At 37.3% G+C, this 16,526-nt stretch overlaps 1 protein-coding gene across 2 annotated transcripts in view; it reads right to left on the bottom strand.

The window, feature by feature from the left end:
- agbl1 (AGBL carboxypeptidase 1) overlaps positions 1–16,526 on the bottom strand; it is a 162,068-nt gene that overhangs the window by 82,828 nt on the left and 62,714 nt on the right. For both annotated transcript variants that reach the window (XM_081355542.1, XM_081355543.1), the window contains exons 11-18: positions 15,540–15,656; positions 9,823–10,208; positions 6,617–6,700; positions 4,919–5,011; positions 4,356–4,504; positions 2,487–2,574; positions 2,200–2,329; positions 570–723 (exon numbers count right to left, since the gene is read on the bottom strand). In XM_081355542.1, the coding sequence (XP_081211668.1) occupies positions 570–723; positions 2,200–2,329; positions 2,487–2,574; positions 4,356–4,504; positions 4,919–5,011; positions 6,617–6,700; positions 9,823–10,208; positions 15,540–15,656 (1,201 nt within the window). The remainder of the gene's footprint in view (positions 1–569; positions 724–2,199; positions 2,330–2,486; positions 2,575–4,355; positions 4,505–4,918; positions 5,012–6,616; positions 6,701–9,822; positions 10,209–15,539; positions 15,657–16,526) is intronic.

Here is a 16,526-nt window from a genome sequence, read left to right as displayed (position 1 = left end):
TGCATCTTTTTCATCAACACTTGATTAATACTAACACTTAATATTCTATATAAAAGAAATTGTTGACAGTTGTTGACTAACTGGGACTAGTCACAGCACTTGCATGCTGTTGCTCTGTTGTTGGTTTGATTGCTTCTATTGCTCTCCTCATTTGTAAGTCGCTTTGAATAAAAGCGTCTGCTAAAAGATTAAATGTAAATGCCTTTGAAGTGACTACCAACAAGAAAGAGTCAACCTGACTTCCTCTCAATCCATACAGTATGTGCCCTCCTAGTTCTACTAACTTTTTGCCCCCTGGAATAACATACGACTCAGGTAGTGAGTCAAGCACTGTCATCCCATCTAACGGTGTCCTCCACACATACATCCACCCACCCACCCAAAAAGACACACACACACACACACACACTGATGCTCCTCAACTCCTCCTCTGACAGGAGGCGTCAAAGCTCAGATACTCTGTACAGATTGTACGAGCACACACACATACTCCTTTAGCTTAGCACACAGGTGTGTTGACACACAAGAGCATAAATCTGACTCATTGTGAGTTTTACTGTCAGACTTACGCAGCTGGTGCAGATGTTTCCAGGCTCTGGAAGTGGGACAGGCAGTGATTGTGACTAAGGAGCAGGAGTTCCCCGCCAGCGTGTCACAGAGGTTTTGTTGCCTGAAGAAAACTTTCTGTGGGTCGACTGACTTCTCCAACATCTTCAAATGGGTCTAGAGAACAATTGCAAAAACATTTGCTTTAGTCACTAGCCATTATTACTACTGATGCACTGACATTAAAGCAACCAAAAATATATCAGTTTAGAAGGGCTGAAATCATTGACTGAATCTGATGGCGTGTTCTGACTGTGCCAGTGTCTATTTCATGCACACAATGTAGACAAGCTACAACAGGTAATCATCTCAGCTGTATGAACACTATGGCTAGGTTGACAATAATGATTTCTTTATTTAAATCGATTTTAAATCTTTTAGTCTATGCTGATTTTAGCTGATGCGCGATCAAAACTACACTAAACATTATTTGTAGAGCGCCTACCATACAATAATCGCAATAAGCTTTTCAAAGTCAGAGCATCTTTTCGAAGTCATTGACTTTTTCGAAGTCAATTTTATAACTAAATTGAAACAATAAATGTTGCTTTGATGCGTGACAGATCGGTGTAGCCTCCTCAGTTCAAGCAGCACATGAACCAATCATCTGTTCCTTTATAGCCCCTTTCACACAGAGATTCCGGAAAATACACGGATAATGTGTCCCGGGATCGTTTGATTTTGGTTCATTCACACTGCCAGTGATTTTCCAGAATCTGTGAGTGTGTTCACACACATCCCGTAAAGATCCCTTTTCCGGATTCGGTCGCACACAAACACATCGCGTACCGTTCCACAAAGCTGGCGAACGATCTCAGCTTCAGCGCGGATAGTAAGGAGCTCCCTGGTCTCTGCTTTATTCTATTTTGCAGACATTTTTTCATTCTTTCTTTGTTGATGACGAACACAAACTTTCTTCTAAGAGCAACAAAATACCCTTTTACGGCATTAGTCCTGGCTTTTGTTCACACAGGGCGCGTTCCGGGACTGATCCCGGCAATGTTACTAGGTCCTCATCCCGGCATCGATCCCGGCATCAATCCCGAGACATGTTTGCGTTCACACAGAAGGCACTCTAGCCATTTTACAGCAATTTCCCAGGATCAACATGCTGTGTGAAAGGGGCTTAGTTACAGTTGTTGAAATAACCTCTAGTTACACTGTAGCATGAAATAAACATCTGAAGACATGTCGAAAGAAATGCATCATGTCTCATGTAATCGCTCAATCAGTGTTCCAACCACGGAAAGACGTCAATAAAACTGATTGTAAACAATGTCACGTAATGTTACATACCTCAGAAAAGCCATTCAAAGTCCATAAAGTGATAGTCAACTAGAAAAAATTACTAATTTTGCTAAATATATGCACTATATTATATTTTCATCATATTTTTACTTAGTCTGTGGTAGTAATTATTTAAAGTATGTTTGAATAAATGTCAGCCACCGTTTAAATGTTTACATTTAAATGCATACATCAGTTTTCGTAAAAACAAAAATTAATTTTGGTGAATTACTAATTATGATTATTATTATCTCCATTATCTCCACAGAGGACACATATTCATACAAAGAGGGTAATTCCAAACACCTGAAGGGTGGTGTACGTGTAAGGGTAGTGGTAAGCCAAGTAGCACACATCATCATCATGGTGAAAGGTCACCGTGAAGGTCAGCGTGTAGAAAGAACATTTTTGACCTCTCCTAGGGCAGAAATTATTTCTGTGGAAGTCAAAAGCACAATTAGATGCTACATGTGCAGTATATTGAACAAAGAATAGATTTCACTTTTTCAAGAAAAAGTACAGTAAAGCGAGGTGTAGTGAAGGAATGTGGGGTTAAATGTGAAGAACTGAAGCAAAATGCAAAAGCAAAGTACCTGTAATAGCAGATTTCAGAGCCTGATCGCACCCAGTGTGGTCTGCCCTCCAGAGCCTCTCTCACAGAATACAGCACAGGCTGCATGCCTGAAACAACACGGGACAATCATACAGTAATGAACCATGTCAAACAGTCAGTCATTTAAAGGTCATTCTGTAATTGCTAAACATGCAGATTGTTAGCTTTTGCACAAAAACAGAGACGATAAAAGTGGATGTTTTTAGTGTGGCCAATTGCCAAATCAAATAATTCTAAAAATATAAAAATCCAATCATTTTTGGGTCTACCCTGAATTCAATAGGTAAACATGACACAGCTTTCCAAAAATGCGGCCTCAAGTTAAAAGAAGTTCAACTTTTAAAAAATGTCTCTAGACCATGTTGGCCCTTTTCCCCATTACACTAACCTGGAATTTTAACCGCAAAAGTGCATTCTGTGTGAACTGGCCCTTAGGATGCATTAAATTGGTTAAAAGTGACATTAAATACATTTATTATACTACAAAAGAGTTGTTGAGTTGTTGACTGAAATTAATGATAAATGTTTCTTGAGCACAAAATCAGTATATTAGAATGATTTCTGAAGGATCATGTGACACTAAAGACTGGAGTAATGATGCCGAAAATTCAGCTTTTCCATCACAGGAATAAATCAAATATATTAAACTAAAAACTAAAAACATTGAATGAGGAAAGCTAAAATCACCAAAACAGTTACAGAGCAGTTATATTAAAATAAATAAATAAATCGTATCTGTTTAAAAAAAAGCTGATCGGCTCTTTCAATGGAAAGGCAAGACATTCCTTTCTTAAAACCAACACGCTGAACCATTTCTCCAAAACACTGACTCCCCGAAGAAGAAATGATGACAGAGTTCCCTGAAATGCATTCTCTCAAAGTATATGTTTGTTGAGAGTATGTTTTACTCAAACTCAAATAAGGTCAAAAGTAAAGGACATCTCATTTAATATAGAGACATAAAACACTTGCTTCGGGCCAGCATGAGTGTCTTAAAATGCCCAGCTGCACACCAAAATTAAGAAAAGGCAGTCAAGGGCCATTGAAAACGCTTTATGGGGGGAGGAACTTTAGAAATGTCGGAGCATTGTATTTTTCTGGGAATATACGGCTAGTGTCAGATTTAAGAGCTGCTCAGGCCCACCGCTGTGTCTGAGAGCAATGTGAGGCTATGATATGATTTAGCTGCTACCACTGTGGCATCTTCTCATGCCTGGTGTGCTGTATTTCTTTTGAGGAGAGGAGGGATGTCAAAATCAGTGCCATCTAGAACAATCGTAGAATATACAACCTTAGTGTGCGGTATTAAAAACAGCTCTTATAACCCTCACCTGGTCCACATAACAAACAAAGCATTGTTTACACAAGGAGGACACATTGTGGTGATTTGAGGAGATCATGTTCATACCACAAAAGATACAGAATGAGTTGTGTACCAAAATTTTGTATTAAATAAGTGTACCTTGGATTAAAGTGTGCATAAATACCTATTACTAGTTCTTTTGTTTTAGTATCATTGAGATACTTTTATAGTTTAAATGTATTTTTACATTTTTATTTTTATTTAGTTAATTTAAAAAACGTTGTGTTTTTGTCACTTTTTTTTATTATGTTTGTAGTTTTTAGTCATTTATTTCAGTTTTACTTTTAGTTAATTTGATAAGTCAAGTTAAAGTTTTTTATATTCTATTTAATTTTATTCATTATTATTTTATTTATTTGTATTTTTAATAGTTTTAGTTAATTATAATAACCCTGGTTTCTAAAACAACATTTGCTGATCCAGGAATAGGATATACTACTTGTGTAAACCATATGGCTCCATGGTAGTCACTAACGTATGGCTTACCGTAGTTATACTGGCTGTTTCCTTTCTCACAATTGATGATGTTGAAACGATAAGGCACGCCAGCCACCATGCCACTGACTTCAAAATAGAACCACTGATAGTGTGCAGAAGAGTTGACATCAGCATTGAGAATCAAATCATATTCATGACTGCGAAAGATAGACAGACAGGAGAAAATCAGACAAAGTGGGTGTAAGAGAGAATAGGAGAGAAGTAATGAGAGAGAGAGAGGCTGAGAAATGTGTTGCGTAAACGACAGAGAGAAATCTCACTCCATCCCTATCTGTTGTTACGGCGCTACATTTCATTTGGAAAAATATAACATCGGCTCTTTTATTTAAGCGCATCGGAACTGCTCTGTAGACGGCGTCTTTGATTTGATCTTGCATGCGTTGACGAGACAAGCTTGCTGAAAGAGTGGAAACATAAGAATGAGGGAGAGAGAGTGTGACTGCAAACGCACTACAAATGAGGCCCAAGGGCACTCGCCGCGCTGTCTGCAGTACATGGTTGAACGTCTGTGTGCTTGTGTACGTGCACTGTATTGTAATGCAGAGACTCACCTGCGGACTTGAATGGCTTTTCGCAGGTTCCCACTCTCAAATTTGGAGAAAAATCGAAGGGAACTGGGACACATATCAGTGGAACACTGTAGACTGAAGAAAGAAAGACAGAAAGAAAGAAAGAAAGAAAGAAAGAAAGAAAGAAAGAAAGAAAGAAAGAAAGAAAGAAAGAAAGAAAGAAAGAAAGAAAGAAGGAAAGAAAGAAGGAAAGAAAAAAGACAGGAATGAAGAATAGAATGAATGTATGAAGGAAAGAAAATACAGGAAAGACAGGAAGGAAGGGAATGAGGAAAAGAGAAAGACAGGGAGGAAATATAAAAAAATGAAGGAAGGAAAATAAGAAGGAACATAGAAAGAAATACAGGAAGGAAAGAGAAAGATGTAGTAAGGAAGGTAGGAAAAGATAAAAATGAGAATAAAGGAAGGAAAAAAGAAAAACAAGGAAGCAAAACAAAAACAATAAAGAACAACAGAATGAATGTTGGAAGGAAGGAAGGAAGGAAGGAAGGAAGGAAGGAAGGAAGACATGAAAAAGAGAAAGGAAGGAAGGAAGGAAGGAAGGAAGGAAGGAAGGAAGGAAGGAAGGAAGGAAGGAAGGAAGGAAGGAAGGAAGGAAGGAAGGAAGGAAGACATGAAAAAGAGAAAGGAAGGAAGGAAGGACAGAATGAACGTATAAAAGGACGGAAGCAAAGACATAAAGGAAGGAAAAAAAACAAAAAAGAAAGAAAGAAAAGACAGGAACCAAATTGAACATAGGAAGGAAGGAAGGAAGGAAGGAAGGAAGGAAGGAAGGAAGGAAGGAAGGAAGGAAGGAAGGAAGGAAGGAAGGAAGGAAGGAAGGAAGGAGGAACAAAGAGAAAATTTAAAGACAGGAAGCAAGGAATGACATTTAAAGTAGAAGGGAAGGAAATCAAAGAAAACAATGGAAGAAAAAAGAAAAAAGGAAAGTAGGAAGGAAGGGAAATAGGTTGAAGGAAAGGAGAAAGGGAAGGAAGGGGGGTTAAAGGAATTAAAAAGAAAGACATGAATGAGGGACAGAAAGGAGAAAAGGTGAAAGAAAAGAGAAAGAAAGGGACAAATTAAATTAAGTCTGATAAACAGAAAAGCATGAATAGAAGAACAGATGAAAGAAAGAGAGATACATTTAAGGACAGCTGTGCTGATTGAGCATGTTACACTCCACCATATTGTCACATTAGCTTAACAAACAAGTGAATTATCACCATACTTATCCCAGATATTGATTCACAGCAACCATGATTCTTGCTAAATCATTCATTCTACACCTTTTGCATCAATAAATTCCAGTCACGCTGCAAACGACAAGTAAATTCACAGCAGAACACTGTCCACATGATGGAGGCACACGGCTCAGATAACACAACACTGTTCTTTACTGCTAACCCACAAACTACATGACAGACGACAAGCTGTCCATCAGCATCTGAGCTGGCAGAGAGACACTGTCCATTCAAGGGTTTATCACCCAGAATGCCCCTGACACACACGGTCACGTCAAATCAAGCTTGACTGGATAAACACACACAAGGTGAGGACTGAGGAACTATACGATTAAAACCCAATCTCAAATAAGACTGCACCTAAAAATGTATTTCTACCACAATTACCCTTTTCAGATCTCTATAGTAATTGTTTCAGTTATAAAGCATTCAAAAAGAAAAAGAAAAGAACTGTTACCTGGGATCGTCCATGTCAAAAACAACCTTGTTGATGATGTCCTCTGGACAGATGAGACGCTGAATGTCTTCAAAAACTTTCCTCCTGAAAAAAAAGAAAAAAAAGATTTGAAATCAGTGACTTTGATTTCCAAGAGTAGATATATATATGTATACTGTACATAAACTAAAAGTGGCCCATATGCCATATGACTTGAGTGCTATATTGCTGTATATATAATATTACATCATCTTATAATATTTGATTTGTAAATTAATCACCATTTTGATTCAATTATTTTCAATTCATTCAATTCTCAAGACTGGCCTGAACGACTGATTCATGAATCTGGTTGATCCAGTTCATGAATTCATGAAACTCATGGTCAACAGCTCACTGGAGAGAAGATTATTGGTGAATAACGATTTACATTTTCACACAAACTAATAATACAGTATGCAGACGTCTGCCTAAAGCAGTGATAAAGGCGGGACTTTCTCAGTTCTGTGGATGAGGCAATTTCCAAATCAAATCTATAATGCCTCCTCTTTTTGCACTGCATTATGCTAATTGGCTAATTTTCTTGGTTGTTTGAGTGCATTATTTCTTTGTCGCTGATAAACAACAATAAGGCCTTTCTCTCGACGCGAATGAGCAAAATGCGAGAGAGAAAAAAACAATCTGTGTGGACTTTTCAATCCCGAGAGCAAATTTCAGATGATAATGGGGTTGAATGAATGAGCGAAAACAAAGTTAACAGTCCGCTGTGACCGGCAATAAACTGGGCGCGCTCTCATCAAATTGTTTACTTCATGGAAAGAACTATAAAACAATACGACATAAACAAGCATTCTGTCCTTCATTATGTTAAATCCTGAGTGTAGACCATTACAAAGGTTAAAAGTAAACCTTGTGAGAGTCATTTTCCTGCAACTATTGTCAAAATGTGTCAGACATGTCTAATGTGTTTTAAATAAAACATTTTTTTTAACAAACATTTTAAGATGTCAAATTCAACTGCAAATGTTTTAGATTATCAAAAGTCAATGGTGGAGTAGGAAACAATATGTGGAGTTAAAACTAACTTTATTCAAAATGTCACAGGCTGTATGACACGTTCTTCTTAAAACTCCAAAAGTGACTGTTTTTGAGTTAAAATGACACCAATAGAACTCATATAAACTTATCTTACCCTTGAGGAAACACAATAAACTACAGAAATGACTGTAATAAATGTCTATTCCCTTTAATCTCCCCCTTGCACATTGAAGAAAGTTTTCGGCAAAAACAAGTTTTCCGAAGGGGGCTACCATAATTAGATATAGATTTAAGGGCTTTTCCTCACTAGAGAAGAGTTTGGGTGTTTGAGAGCAAAGCAGCCAGCGAGAGCAGAAAGGCTCACTTAAGGCAAGAGAGTATAACTCTGAGAGAAAATATTTTAATGGATTTCATTTCTACTTACAGTGAGTTTAATGACTCAGTGCCGATGTTTACAATCATTTGCATATGGCAATGTGTAAGTAAAGATAGGCCTTAAATTGTGTCCACGTGAGCTGATTTAGACAAATGAGCTTATAAATGAAGTTTAATATTTGCATCGGTTTCTTTTTCTGGCAATCTCAACAACATGCAAACGTATAAGGTTAAAAACAGCTGCATTATGGAACACAGAATTTGTGCAAAAACTAAAAGTACAAATTAAGGCATCTTTGGGGAGTTGTTTTGAAAGCGCCTTTATGGAACGGAACATCTTTTTGTTGTTTTTCATGAATGCTTTTCGCAGTCTGTAATGGCACAGCTTTTACGAGCAAACAAAACACTAGAGTAATTCTCCTCCATTCCCCAGATATGTCTTTCAAAGTGACTGTCTCTTTAAATCTTTTAATACTGAATACTAAATGTGATCACTGGTGAATGGAGAGCTCCTTCATGTTGAATCAGGATTGTATTTGCAATACAGACTTTCATAGATGATCAGAAGAAGAATACTGTGAAAAATCTTTGATAGGATCACAAACAGCAGGGGAAAATACAGCTAGATACAAAAAAATTAAATACAGCCCTAATAGAAAACACTTTGCATATGTTTTGTTATCTGTGATGTCTTAAAGAGTGAATCACTGAATCATTGGCTCACTCGAGTGAGCCAATAGCACTGTATATGTATATGTGTAATCAAAATTATTCAACCCCCATTGCAAATCAGGTTTATTGCCAAAATTTAGACTTTCAGCTGTTTGCAATGAACAAATCAAACAAAAGTAATTGAAATAGTTCAACACAACACTTGTTTCAAGTGGTTTCCCCAAATTCAACTTAAAAGGCAACTTTTAATGACTTGATGTCTTGAATGAACACACTAAATGTTCCCAGAGACACTGTTGGAAGCATAGTTCGCAAGTTCAAAGTTAAAGTAACAGTGGTTACACTACCTGAATGGGGCAGAGAAAGGAAGCTATGAATGGCTGCAACCAGATTTCTGAGAAGGCAGGTTCAGAAAAACCTGCAGCAAGACTTGGTGGCAACAGACACTGAGGTTTCAGCTGCACAGTAAGGTGCGTACTCAACGCATGCTGGAACTCCAAGACGTACACCATTACTGACCCAAAAGCACAAGGAAAGTCAGCTCCAATTTGCTCAAAATCATATAAATAAGCCACAGACGTTTTGGGAATCTGTTCTGTGAAACGATGAAACAAAACTGTAACTTTCCGGCCCTATGGGTCAGCGGTGTGTCTGGAGGAAGAAGAATGAAGCATATGCTGAAAAGAACACTCTGCCTACAGTTAAGCATGGTGGTGGCTCAGTGACCACTTTTAACATTTGAGCTATTTCAATTACTTTTGTTTGATTTGTTCATTGCAAATAGCTGAGTCTGTACCTTTTGCCAATAAACCTGATTTGCAGTACATTTTACAGTACATTTTAACGTATTCTTTATTCTGATTTTCTTTGCTTGTTTTTTTTTAAACATACAGCATGTTGCATAAAAACTGTTGAATTTTCCTATTTAACCAAAGTAATATTAACAATTCTCCATATTTTTGGGTCAGCAAGTTACTATGCAAGACCTTTTGTTCCTTTAGCAAGGGATTACATTTTTTGGTACCGTGTTGGGTCGCCACTTGTGAACCAGTTGAGAATTTGAACGGATAATTCCTATTAACTCCTTCCTTTAGTCAAAATATATGTGGGACATAATTTAAGTGAAAGATTTAAATTCTCACCTCTGCACATGTGGTGGTCTTTTAGCCATGGGCTCTTGCTCTTGAGGAGGCAGGTGTCCCCAGAAGTCAGGGAAGGCTAGGATGGAGTATCCAGCAACAGACTTGGTACTGGCAGCAGTGGCGGTGTAGAGACGTGGATTATGGTTGGGAATGCAAGTCCCGTACCTCTCCAGAAGCCTGTCCACCATGCTGGAGTGGCCTTCCTGGCCTCTCCTGGAGCAGCTGAGGTAATGTTTATGGAAGTCTCTTGTCTGGAGGTGATTTTCTTCTTGGTCGGAGAGCGATGGGGAGTCGCCCTGGTTACTTGCCGTCTTCTTGTTCAAGTCCCTGTCCAGAGTGCTGTCATCATCTGAGCTTTCATCGACCTCTGAGCTGGAGTCCAAATCCTAGAAGACATGATTTCCCAACTGTTAGAAAGAAGCTGCAAATCTAATGTTGATATTCATGGGGGAAAACATCAAGAGCATCCACAGATGTCAGCTCTTTATACTTGTGGCCACATCAGCAACTCTTAAATCAAAAGTGTAAGAGAAAACAGCAAAAAGGAGACAAAGAGAGATTACAGTAAACATCACCCACAAGATATCCTGTTTTCCCCCTGGCACCGCCAACCACACAGTACCGCAGAATAACAACCCAAAATAAACTCTAGAGGAAATAAAAGGGTTTCTTGAGAGAATATTGAGGGAGGAAAGCCAAAGAAGGGTAAGGAATTGTTTTGAGGATGCAGCCCAGAGTGGTGCACATCACTTCCAGCTTTCTATTGACTTCAAAAGGGTGATACTGACAGCAAATAGGGTCGTCCAATTACAGTCTTTGACAGGCATAAAATGAACTGTATCAAAATAGCCACGGGCCCTAGCTGCTTTTAGAGCAACCAAATAACAATTTAAGCTCACGCCTCATACATTTCCATAAATTTAGCGGGAAAAGGGTCCGTGGTCCAATTCCCTGGCTCATCCCAAAGGTGAACGTGAAATGTCCAAGAAACACGATAGATACGATGTGCTGACTGATGGAAATTCCAGCAGACATCATGCCGATAAAAGCCTCCATCATCTGCGTTTACCTCCCTATGGAAGATCTTTGAAATCTGAACGGCAACCCACGTTCCATCAGTTGCTCTGATCTTCAGCACAGTGCACATAAACTGTATACCATCAAAGTGAATTTGTTAGATACACTTTAGTACTGCACCCTCTGCTATATCATTGCATTTAAATTTCACTTTTTCCACTCCTCACACTCCTAAAAATATGTGTAAACACAAAAACGCCACAACTTCCATGAATACCAATAGCCGAGGATGCATTAATATAAATGAACCCTTGCTGTATAAAAACGTCTCGGGTTTGAGGCTGCATATTGCATCTCAGGGGGGGCCTTGCTTTGTCATATTCGTTTTTCGAAACCACAAATAACAACACTAAAACAATGTAGCAGCACAGATATGTTTTTCAAAGACTTATTTTAATCATGAACTTGATACAGACAAGTACAACGGCCCTTTTGATGAGCTCTGGGAGTGGGACTGTGGGAACGTGTGCTTGGTTGTTCGTTCAAGTGGGTGAGAGGGAGAAAGCAACGATTTAATTCACATAGGGAACGAACTAATCTGTTTTTAGGTCAATTCAATTACACAATCCACCAACCATTAAAACCTATTCATGTCTGACGGTTTTGAAATCAGCACATAAAATAGCAAATAAATTACCAAAATTGTGACATTTGGGAAAGTATTCCGCAGCTGTCAAACTCAATTCAGAATGGATATTTCTGGCTCAGCAAGTTTGCAAATATCATGAATTGACTTGAGTTGTCACATACAAACTGATTTGGGGGAAATTTTGAAAAGTGTAGCTTTTCAAGCTATAAGGTACTCAAACTATAATGAAGCAATTCTTATAAAAAAAAACTATAAAAAGCAGCTACATTGAAGCTATTGCAGGGGAAAATATAAGCATAAATAAACATTCAAAAATCAAAACCTTAATTCACAACTTACCAGTAAAATATTAAAGTGTCAAATTCATACACAGCTGCCACTATTAAAATAAAAATAAAAATCAGATTTGTGTGTAGGGCAATATAGGGTATATAATATATACTGTATATTATCAACACAAACATAAAATAAAATTATAAACTAAATATTATGAGTAAGCTATTTAAAATTGTGCAGTAATGCTCGCCATGCCTTGACAAAGGAACTGTGTCAGATACAAAACAAAAAGGCTCATGCATGTCGAGTCTTCGGCTTAGTCAGCAGAGAAACCAGGATGTTGGTGTCATGCTGAATTGAAATGCACATCTAATTTTCAACTCCTGGCTGTCCTGTACAGTATCACACAAAGAGTGGAATATCAAAGGGAAATGTATTATCCTGAGGCGAGTCCTCGGGGGAAGAGACCCTTACGTTACCCTCCCTCTGAGAGCACAAGCTTTGTGCCAATCTCGCTTTCCGGGTTTATGTTTCACATCTCAACCCTTTATCAAGCCCACAATATTTCTGACAGCTCTGCAGTTTTACCCGTGTTCTCTTCCGTGCAACACAGGTATCTTCAAATTAAATTTAATGCTTTTTAATGCCTTTTTTTACATTTTTAATGCCATACATGACCCATGACTAACCACGGATATTTTATTTTATACAAATATATATATTAGTGCTGTCAATCTATTAAAAAATGTAACTCGATTAATCACACATTTAACCCATTTAATCATGGCCTTTGTTTTGGCCCAAAGATTATAGGTGGAGCATCGTTGTCATGCAAGATTAATAGCGGGGAACTGATTGGCATGAATGTCCTGCTGTAAATTCTTTTCATCTTGGTATTTTGCACAGCATGAATAATGCAGCGATGTGATTACAATCCCTGCGTCCAATCCAGTCGCAGACTCTCCAGATCACAGTGGCATTTAATGATAATGGGAGAGATACATGAAAGATGCGTACGGAGAAGGGATGGACAGTATGCTTTCAGGGTTTGATATACTGAGTTAAACCAGAAGAAAACAATGCAAAATTGTATAATGAACATTAGTACATTATAATCAATTATAGACAATCCAAAAAAAAGAATTCATTTTAAATAATATAATATATTATAATATAATATAATATAATATAATATAAATATAATATAATATATAACTAAAGCAAAGATTAATGTCCAAAATAAATTATAAATAAATGTAATGTTTTCATGTTTTTTATTGTGATGACAAATTAGAATTTATTGCATTTTATATTATGAGCAATAATAATAGCAACAATCTTTTTTTTTCATACAGCCGTAGTATTAAACAAATCAAATTAATCACACATATAAATGGGACAAATCCATCTAAGATGGTCGGGGTGAGTAAATAATGACATATTTTCATTTTTGGGTGAACTTCTCCTTTAATAACTACTCATTATGAGGAAGAAGCATGGCAAGAACTGCTTGGCCTTTATGTCTACCATTTGCAGATAGAATTGATTTTAAAAATGTTAAATTGAAACAAAAAAGTGAATTAGTAGCTCGTCATTTCCCTTCGAGACCTGGAATTACAACATCAATACGTGCGAGAGGAAATGAACCAAGGAGAAGCAGCTTTTCAACAGCAGTAGTACATCATGTTATATCATTTGAATTAAAATAGTGGCAGCGTCTGAATAAGAAGGGAGTTGAACGTCGATGGACCGGGGGTGTGTTGACATTTCTATTAGTTTGAACTCATCGCATGCTAAAGGCAGTCACGCAGGGATTTCTGCAAGACAGCCGCAGGCGTGCTATTGTGCTGCTAGAGCAGCCGTCAATCAAAACGATACCAGTCGCTCATGATGGGAAGGGTGGTGACACATTTAAAATGAAGAGTCACACTGAACATATTATAGAACTTGAAATGTCATCACTCATTCCTGTCAATGAGCCTACGGTTGACTGACCCGCAGCAGGGTTAAGAGCAGAATGGTGAAATCACCAGAGGTCGTGCAACCAGCTATAAAGACAGTTTGATATTGATTTATGATTTATGACATTGTTTTTATTCAAAATAAAAACTGAAAATAAATATTAGATTTTGAATGTAGGTAAATGAACAAGAAATATTTAAGGTTCAACACTATTTCTGGATCACTGTATATATGTATGTATACATATGTATGTGTGTATATATATATATGTATATATATATATATATATATATATATATATATATATATATATATATATATATATATAAAGCTACCACATAATTATTAATTTGTGACTACTGAGGGATCAGATGAATCATTTTTTGTGGACGTTCAGTTTTCCCCAGAACACTTCAGGTCAGCATAAACAGGAACAAAATCACTCTATTAAGATGAAGAGTGAGGCAAACATGCCGGCGTTGTAAGGATTTTTTTTAAAGCATAATGAGGTAATTTTCGGTACAAGCAGTGTCCCTGTTGTGCTCTTAAGCTGCATAGTGTTGTCGTTGCAGTAGGTATTATAGCACATCCTGCTCCCATCAAAATCTCTTACAGCTTCCACACAAGGTCCATTTTCACCCCAAGTGCACTTAGAGACACTTCATATAAACTTTATCCTGGGTGTCTACCATTAAGAGCAGTACACTCGTAACTTTCACGCCTGGCTGCAACAACTAAACCCCAGAGATGCTGACGGTTTCCAAAAAATCTCTTTGAAATATTTCTCAAGAGCGGATTAAAGTGAACATGAAATCAAAATTCACCCCATTTACATTCTTAATGCACATTCCTGGTCTTATTGTGCATGGATTATCAGGCACGTTATTCTCAAGAAAAATGAACGCCATTTCATGTTGTCATCATCCTGAAGTTAAGCATTAATATTCTGGGTTCTATATACTGTTAGTTACACTCAATCGACAGCATCTGTGGCACAGTGTTGATAGCCTAAAAGTGAATTTCCAAAAATCTGGGTTGCATTCAAACACAATGGAAGTAAATGGGGCAAATTTGTGAACAAAATATTTTAAACAGTGTGTGTGTGTGTGTGTGTGTGTGTGTATAATCGTTGTTTCAGTAGTATAGCCACAAGATAACAAGAATATGCATGTTAGCATGATTATAGTGTCAAAAAAATCACTTGGTAACCCTTTCTATCTAAAGTTATACCCAATTTTATAACTTTATCATCGTGACAACATGTCCTAAATCACTGTAAAAATGATTTAAACAGCTTTACAGCTCAAATAATACACACATTTTAACAGAATATCTATTGTAAGTGCTATTATGAAATTAAAAGCGTGACATTTTTGCTTTTAAAATCCTCCGAAAATTGGCCTCATTTCGTTCCGTTGTATATGTCTCAATTATAACCTCGATTTTGCCTTTTTTAAAGAAAACAAGGGAGACTCTTAAAAAATAAAGGTTCGTCATTGGAATCTATGGTTTCATGAAGAAGCTTAATCCATTGTTCTTCACACTAAGAAAAAAAATGGTTCTTTTAAGAACTGTTCATTTAAAAGTTTCTTTGGGGAACCAAAAATGGTTCTTCTATGGCATCAGTGTGAAAACCCCCTTTTGGAACCTTTTTTCAATGTAATCAACATTATTTCATAAATGCTGACGTTTAAACGTATCTTGTATTGAACCTGAAATCTTTTTGAAAAGCATTGTTTTGAAATACAGTGCTGATGTAGGTATGGAGGTTCAATGGTTTTGGTTTACTGCATCAGAGGGTGAAGACGTTCACCTGGAAGTCATGGTGCAGCTCAGGGCAGAGGCGCACATATTGGCCCAGCTGCTCCAGGGGTCTGTCAGGCTCTGGTCGGGGACAAAGCTTGTTCACATCTGTTTCCAGGTCATCTTCCTGCCATGGAGAAACACAGAGCTATAAACGCTGTTCACTCATAAGCTTGACTGCAGACTGAAAATATATGTCTTCCCCTGTCACTGCATGTGAGGACCAGAGGCCATGTGACCAGCTCCAGCCAACAGAATGCAGCAGGCTCTGACCTTCACTCTGTCTATCTCTATGGCAAGTGGGCCAAGCAGCAGATAAACAGGAATTGCACACCTTATTTGCCAGGTGAGGCATATGTAAGCGGTCACCCCTACAGCTGTGGTGTAAATGTCAATCTCACACATACATACGGAAAAGACATACGGGTTTAATAGCATCACTTTACCCAATTTCTATGGCTTTTATAGATTTCTGAATATCTTTCCAATAAAGTGAGTATTAACTTGAAGATCAATCTCACAATCTAAACACTTACATTATGTTTTGACTAGGGCTGTCAATCGATTAAAAATTGTAATCGATTAATCGCATGATTGTCATGAGTTAACTCGTGATTAATCGCACATTTTTTTATTTGTTCTAAATGTTCCTTAAATTAATACTTTTCAAGTTTGTAATACTCTAATCAACGTGGGCATGTATAAATATGGATGCTTTATGCAAATGTATGTTTATTATTGAAACCATAGTCAACATAGAGCATGAAGACGAGACATGTTTCAAAGGTCATAGATGTTTTTCAAAGAACTTGTTCATGTCTATTAGACACATGTAGAAAGAACAAAGAAATACCAGGTTCCCATTACTTCTCTTTCTTTGCACTGAGCAATTAACACAAACATGTTTAGATTTTTGCATGACAGGGCAGCTCTTCTGAAAATGCTAAATGAACATTTATTATTTATTATTAGGCTACATTATAGTTTGTCTCTCTCT

Source organism: Scardinius erythrophthalmus (assembly GCF_964197995.2).
Source record: "Scardinius erythrophthalmus genome assembly, chromosome: 24".
Classification (NCBI taxonomy): domain Eukaryota; kingdom Metazoa; phylum Chordata; class Actinopteri; order Cypriniformes; family Leuciscidae; genus Scardinius; species Scardinius erythrophthalmus.
Note: the sequence above shows the minus strand (reverse complement) of the source record. Positions and strands in the feature narration are given on the sequence as shown.